This window comes from Triticum aestivum, chromosome 1D (assembly GCF_018294505.1).
Source record: "Triticum aestivum cultivar Chinese Spring chromosome 1D, IWGSC CS RefSeq v2.1, whole genome shotgun sequence".
Taxonomy (NCBI): Eukaryota; Viridiplantae; Streptophyta; class Magnoliopsida; order Poales; family Poaceae; genus Triticum; species Triticum aestivum.
The window spans coordinates 7703570-7711638 of record NC_057796.1 but is presented as its reverse complement, the minus strand read 5'-3'; the positions used below and the strand labels follow the sequence as shown (position 1 = coordinate 7711638).

At 41.8% G+C, this 8069-nt stretch overlaps 1 protein-coding gene across 1 annotated transcript; it reads left to right on the top strand.

The window, feature by feature from the left end:
• The first annotated feature begins 4828 nt into the window (after positions 1 to 4828).
• Positions 4829 to 7579, top strand: LOC123179847 (disease resistance protein RPM1). Its single transcript, XM_044591736.1, has one exon. It carries the CDS (start codon positions 4829 to 4831, stop codon positions 7577 to 7579), a length of 2751 nt encoding a protein of 916 aa, XP_044447671.1.
• Positions 7580 to 8069: the final 490 nt, after the last annotated feature.

Genomic DNA, 8069 nt, shown 5'->3' with positions numbered 1-8069 from the left:
GTGCAGCCCATTGTTGTTTGCCTAGAACAGATCTTGGCAAACACAACGCCGAGTTATTTCTAGGCTTTGCCAAGTACGCTGAAAACTTTTAGCAATTCTGTAGTGACATGGCATTAACACAAAACTTTATCACATTCACGTCCAAAAAACAAACAGTGTAAAAATAAGTAAATATCTTTCTTGAATGTGGATTACTCTTACGTAAATGTTTAGTTTTGTTGCTTGTATGTAAGATTGACCTTTATAACTTGGTACCCTGGAATGTATTGTATCTGACTGCCAAGGAGTTCTTTCATACGTTTACATAAGTTTGGGTTACTGGGCAAATAATCTAATTATGCTGCAAAATCTCTTTAGTGATCTGGTGGTTTTTGTGGATAGGCAACTCTAACTTCCGATGCATTATGCAATGTAAAGCTGGGCAGGACAGTGACCTGATGAGACATACGATTCATGCATGGGCCTACTTTGCATGTCGGGGTTGCCATAGTTCTGTTCTAATTCAGTCTCAGGTATTCGGAAAAGGTTAATTAGAATACCTTTTGTTAATCTGGTGATTTTGGTGGATAAGGTCAAATATTTCTGGTACATGCAAAGGTTATTGCATGAAATATGAGCATCGGCTGTCTTGCAGATAATAATCTGTTCCCAACAATGATGCTAGCCTAGGAAACAATTGACTGGTTGTCCTTCACAAAAATCAGTCCCAACATAGGACGTGAGAAATAAATTGCACATATAAGATACAACGTCAGAAGCACAATCCAAGTATAAGATCTTACAAAAATGAACTGGATTGAAATATAACTTCTTTACTCGTACCATGGGCATCCGTGGTTCCTCGATGGACAACTTCGTGGGTCGTATTAAATATTTGTGGATTTAGAGGTCCGTACGATCAAGGGAGATGCTGATCATATTAATAGAATTGGATGTTGTACGCTAAGTGTCAGAGATGAGGAACAGGGGACCGGATAAATGGAGATTGGTGGTAGAAGAAAATGTGTCATGATAAGGTATGAAATAAGAAAAACAAAGACAAAAAAAGAGAGTTGAAATATGCGATAAAAAATACTAAACTTGTTTCCTTGAGCGAATCTCCATGCCCCAACAATGATAAATCACATAGCCTGACTTATCACGGACTAACACCAGTGAGTTATTTGTCTTGCATAGTTAATTAATTAATGAACCACAATCTTCCTTTTGTGAACACTACATGCAGAAAAATAGCATACAAATATGCATGCTAAAAATACATTGTAATTAAATAAGAAAAATATTATGCTACCTCAGATCAAAAGATTCTGCACACGCTTAATCCATCACCAGACCAGTTGCTTAATGGCCATGACGGTGCTATCACCAGACCACGTGATAGCATTGACACACTACACGGAGGGACAACACAATGTATTTACCTAATCAAAAGGTTGGGCTGGGTGATGTTTAAGAGATTATTCACTGCGTAGTGTCCTGTATTGCACTTCGTTGCCCAAGTTTGTATACTGTGTGGAGACAGCCAATTATATAGTCACATGATGATTGTCATCACCTATATTCAAATCTCACTTTTCTTGCCGCTGGATCTAAGCCGCTCCCTTCATCACCTGCAAGAGAGAGAGAGAGAGAGAGAGAGAGAGAGAGAGAGAGAGAGAGAGAGGGAGAGAGGGAGAGAGAGAGAGAGAGAGATATGACACCAGGAGGAAGAGACCAAGGCCTATGCGCCATGCCCTAGGGCAATTAGATTTGCTACTGGATCTAATAGGCCGCCGACGCGAAAAGAAAGACAGGAGAAGCAATTGCGCGAGCGAGAGAGGAGAGAGGAAATGCCTGGTAGGAGGAGAACGCACGGGGTTAGGTCCCCAATGAGAGGAATATAACGCATTGTGGACTCCGGACTCTGTGTTGTATGTACGTATGTTGGCTATGGTGGGCCTTCTTTAATCAAAGGAATCGTATAAGAGATAGAGGAGATGCCTATTTTTGAAAGCAATATAGAGGAGATACCTGCTAGGAGGAGAACGCACGGGGTTATGTCCCCAATGAGAGGAATAGAACGCTGGCTGTGGTGGGCCTCTTTTACACAAAGGAATCGTATATGAGATGGTTAGTTTTTGTAGCACTTAACAATTAGATTTAGGATCTAATGGCTTTATATATTTTTTTCTTTGGTTTTCAAAACCGAGAAAAAACAGTTTTTCTGGCTGAGGATTTTATGATTGAATCTACACCGTAATAATTCGGTCCCACCAGATGAACGGCTCGTAAAATCTAATTAACGTGGTAATTTCTTGGAAGTGCCTAATTAGTATAGGTAGGTAGGTAGGTATAGGTATAGATATAGGTATATAGAGGTATAGATAGATAGATAGATAGATAGATAGATAGATAGATAGATAGATAGATAGATAGATAGGGATGGACTGGATCAATTCACTCCGCTATTTATGCATGCCTCCTTAACATTTGCATCTTGCCACCTCAAAAGAAGCATGTGTTCTAGGTTTCCCACACCAGCATGCATGATGGATTTTCCTAATCACCGGCATGGACTACAGTACAGTGCTGACTAGGTGCTTACATCTAAATATTGTAGTCCCAAGATGCATCAAATACTCAATATACAATTAGGAAATATACTCCCTCTGTATGATCTTAAACGTCTTATAAAAGTTTAAAGAGGGAGTACAATTAGGAAATACACTCATGTCAGTTGCTAACACAGATGATTCTCCTAATGTCACAGATAGAACACCAAAAGGATGGTCATGTTTCTGCTCCAGAATATGCAGGCCATAACATTTGATGGCCAATCCGTACCTGAAGCCATGATATTCCACATCTGAATGTTGTTTTGCATATGTAGCCCATAACATTTCGTCATTTTGCATATCGCTTGATGGCCAATCCGTACCTGAAGCCATGATATTCCATATCTGAATGTTGTTTTCTGGATGCTGCAAACATGCACATCATTCATTGGAACATCTGCCTCCCTAAAGAGTCACCTAGATAAGCAATAATTTTTTGCTAGGAATCTAAACAGTGTTGAAAGCGTATTTACCCATAACATTTGTTAAACGACAAAGAATGCCTATCTCTCAACTAAAGAAACACAATCATGCTGAAAATCCAGTAAAAAATTACCCACCCAGGTCAAACAAAAAGTTTTTGTATTACTGGTGATATGTTCCCATATTATTTCAAATCCAGAAAATGATGTGAGCTAGCAATACATGGTTCTAGTTGTCCCCAACGAGATTTCGGCAGGAATCAGATCCACCATAAACCTCAGCTGAACATAAATGGTCAGTAAATCAGTTTATTACACTGTGAAGAACTAACTTTGAGCCGTCAAACTTTTCTAATTCCAGTTGTTGTGAACTGAGGACAACTACATACATTTCTAGTAATCAGCGCTCCGGTATGATTTAGTCAATCAATAGACATGAGTTGGTAAAAATCTAAATGCTCACTTATTTGGATCATATGACCAGCTTGACTAATAGTGCATTTTGGTCTGAATTTGCGTTAGGCTGTACATGTGTTTTTCAACTACTATATGTAACTACTCAAAAGAAAAACTACTATATGTAAGCAATATTCTATGGCACTATAAGAAAGATTATGTATATAATTCAGCTAGACAGGTCAGGAAAGGAAGTAGCAGCGAACATTTTAAACACTGCTAGATTTCTTGATTAGCAAGATGCTGTAATGACTAATGAGTGACTGAACAAGAACTTGGTCCAAGTAGCAAGCATCCTTCTAATTTTGCAAAGATTGAAATACTGACACATATGTGCTCCAAACTAACTTTACAATCTGCTGAGATTGCATTGCGGGACATGAATTTTTCATAACTACAACTAACATTAGATGTAGCCATATTTGCATAATTTTTTCACTTCTTTCATTTGTTCGCATACAGTTGCAACAATTGGCTTTGAGTTCATAATTTTAGCAACATCGCCGCAGACTTCCGACCGTTAAGGGCTACTTTGTGGATAGCAATTCACAACACTATGAAATTAGAGGGTGAAGTAACAAGGGCTGCCGGCAGTGTCATGGTATCCCACTTGAGTGACTCAGTTAGGAATCGGCCGAACCAAACCAACTCCCGCATTAAGGATATCCACTCCAAAAATCAAATGGCTCGGATGCCTACGACAAAATAAAAATAAATCAAACACAAGAAAATGGTTCAGATGTGTACGACGAAGGAGGCATGACACTGCCTCTTATCCTATCTTTGTTGCGTAGCATCTCCGGCTCCCATGACGCGGTCGGCTCCAGCGACGGCGAGGACAGATCGGTCTCGGCTCCAATGAAACTGACCGGATATATGAGCGAAGGAATCGGGAAGCGCGTGAACCATGTCGTAAGAGACTCAAACCTGTATGCCTGCTGCAGGCATTCGCAGCATTCAGCCCAGGCGAGAATAATAGGCATGCATCCTATGGCCTGCAACAAAGTGCTAGGAAACTCGGGGCCCCTGAAAATTTGGGGCCCTGTACCATCACCCGGGTGGGTGGAGCTGAGCGGGCGGGTGGGCTTCAGAGAAAATTGAATCGCTAATTGCTAGAAAGTGCACTCAGCCTGCTAGAACTGACTATGTACTATTACCATGCATCTACTTTATGTCTCCGTGCCAAGTTAATGTGTGTACATATGTACTAGTACTATGCATCTACGCCATATTCTGATCGTATTTATCTATTGTACTATTACCATGCATGCATGAGCTAGTCTTATTGTACTCGATGCCTAACTCATGTATGATGAATATATAACTTGTTGGGTGTTTGTGTTTTTTCAGAAGAGAATGGCGGAGGCCATACTCCTTGCTGTGTCGAAGATTGGGACAATCGTTTTGAATGAAGTAGTCACGGATGTGGTACAGAAGTTGTCGAGGAAGCTTGATGCTCTAAAGGAATTGCCAGCAAAGGTCCAAAGAATCGAGATAGAACTGAATACAATGAATGATATAATCCAAGATTTGGGTTCAACAAATCTCAACAACAATGTCATCAAGGGTTGGATTGGAAACGTAAGGAAGCTGGCCTACCGTGTTGAGGATGTAATTGATAAGTACTCGTATGAGGCTCTTAAGCTCAAGGACGAAGGCTTCCTACATCGTTACATCATCACCGGTTCACGCCATGTTAAGGTTTTCAGTAAAATTGCTGAGGAAGTTGAAGAGATAGAAAAGGATATCGTGCAAATCAAAGGACTGCCTAAATATTGGAGAGACACAAACCAACCCAACAAAAATGAGCATGCAAAGATTGATAAGCAACGGTCTGGAAGCTGCTTTCCAGAACTTTTTAGTGACGAGGATCTTGTGGGGATTGATGAAAATAGGAGCAAGTTGATTGAATGGCTGGCCACCAAGGATAAAGAAAGCACAGTGATAACAGTTTCTGGTATGGGAGGCTTGGGGAAAACAACCCTTGTCAAGAATGTGTATGATCGGGAGAAAGTCAACTTCGCTGATGCACATGCTTGGATTGTGGTATCAAAGGAATATGATGTAATTGATTTGCTGGGGACATTGCTCACTAAGATACGACACACACAAGAGTCAACGGCACCACCTCCTCTTAGCGTGGGTGCCAAATCTGATGTGTATGACTTAACAGAAGCAATAAACAAGATAGTACAAGAGAAGAAGTGTTTGATTGTGCTTGATGATGTGTGGAATAAAGATGCATATAATCAAATGTGCAATGCTTTCCAGGGTATCCATGGAAGCCGTGTTATGATCACAACACGGATGGAAGATGTTGCGGCTCTTGCTCAACCGAAGCGTCGCCTTGTACTCCAGCCATTGGGTAGCACTGAGTCATTCAAGCTATTTTGCTCAAGGGCTTTCCATAGCAACTTGAACCGTGAGTGCCCTCTAGAGCTCAATACAGTGGCTACAAAAGTTGTTGAGAGGTGTCGTGGCCTACCATTAGCCATTGTATCTTCTGGCAGCCTATTGTCCACGAAGCAACCAACAGAGCATGCCTGGAATCACATGTTCAATCATCTCCGTAGCGAGTTGCGGGGGGATAACCATGTCCAACCTATACTTGATCTGAGCTACCATGACTTGCCAGGCGATCTAAGGAACTGCTTCCTGTACTGCAGCTTGTTCCCTGAAGACTATGCAATTTCACGGGAGAGCCTTGTGCGTTTGTGGGTTGCCGAAGGGTTTGCGGTGAAGAAAGAAAACAGCACACCAGAGGAAGTGGCTGAGGGAAATCTTATGGAGCTCATTGGGAGGAACATGTTGGAAGTTGTGGAAAGGGATGAGCTCTTAAGGGTTAGTACATGTAAGATGCATGACCTTGTTCGTGACCTGGCTCTTGCTGTGGCTAAACAGGAGAGGTTTGGCTCTGCGAAGGCCCCCAAAGAACTGATTCACATGGGTAAAGAAGTTCGTCGGTTCTCGACATGTGGTTGGACAGACAGTAAAGCAATAGTGGGAGTGAAATTTCCACGACTCCGTACCATCATGTCACTTGCTACAGCTTCGCCCTGTACTAACATGCTTTCCTCAGTTTTGTCTGGATCCAGCTACCTTACTGTTCTCGAGCTTCAAGACTCTGCAATAACCCAAGTGCCAGCATCCATCGGGGATTTGTTCAATCTTCGCTACATCGGCTTAAGGCGTACCAATATCCAGTCACTGCCACACACCATTGATAAGCTCTCAAACCTTGAGACACTGGACATCAAGCAAACAAAAGTGGAGAAGCTACCACCAGGAATTGTACATATTGAGAAGCTACGGCACCTTTTAGCTGACAGGTTTGCTGATGAGAAGCAGACGGAGTTCCGATACTTTGTCGGAGTCGAAGCGCCTCACATGATTTCCAACTTTCAAGAGCTGCAAACTCTTGAGACCGTCCATGCCAGCAAAGACTTGTCACTACAGCCGCAGAAAATGATGAAGCTGCACACAGTTTGGGTTGATAACATCAATGCATCTAACTGTGATTACCTATTGAAAACCCTCTCAGATATGCCCCTACTTTCCAGCTTACTTCTCTCTGCGTGTGATGAGAATGAGACACTTAGTTTCCAAGCACTCAAGCCAGTTTCCACAAATCTCCATAGGCTAATAATCAGAGGCGGCTGGGCTGATGGTACACTCAAGTGCCCAATATTTCAGGGCCATGGGAAGAGTCTCAAGTACTTGGCTCTAAGTTGGTGCAATCTTGGGATAGAAGACCCGCAGCAGTTGTTGGCATCTCATCTTCCAGATCTCACTTATCTCAGTCTTAACAGGGTGAGTAGTGCAGGTATATTGGTTCTTTCTGCAGGGTGCTTTCCTAAGCTGAAGACACTCGTCTTGAAGCGCATGCCTAATGTCAAGCAACTGGAGATTAAAAAGGGCGCCATTCCGGCAATTGACGGGATCTACATTGTGTCACTCTCCAAGCTGAACATGGTCCCTCATGGCATTGAATCCCTTGAAACCCTCAAGAAGCTCTGGATGTTAGATCTGCACAAGGACTTCAAGGCTCAGTGGAATCTAAACCAGATGCACAACAAGATGAAGGATGTTCCTGAGCTCCGTGTCTAGTAGCCTACCTCCTTGGGTAATAAAGATTCATAAGAGTTTCGTATACACTGTAAGTATGCATGCTTTTTATTATTTGTGATGAGTCCTATGATACTGTAATAGTATCAACAGCTCTTAATTTATTTCCGACTGTATATTGTCATGCATTGTTGGTTGTGTCGGTAATAATTCCTGAAACACAGGCATTCCTTGCCATCTGGAACTAAACTGAGTGAGTTTGTTTCATTATATAAGCTTATCACTGCTTGGTTTTGCTTGACGTCATATGCATACCGACTCCATCAAATGATATACCATGTACACGCCCATCTCTCTGTTTCCTAGATCTTGCATTGCATTACTACTTATTTAGTTATGCATTCGTACTTGTTTAGTACCCTATTGGGCTCATGAGTGTGTACGTTCTAGTTCAAATAATACAGAAGTGGCCCATCCAAATACGTGCACAACATCTTTATCGTGTATGATTTATAGAAGAAATTAGCGTGTA

Bases quoted from the DNA above. Each gene is read 5' to 3' on its own strand.
- LOC123179847 (XM_044591736.1), top strand. From the start codon at position 4,829: ATGGCGGAGGCCATACTCCTTGCTGTGTCGAAGATTGGGACAATCGTT.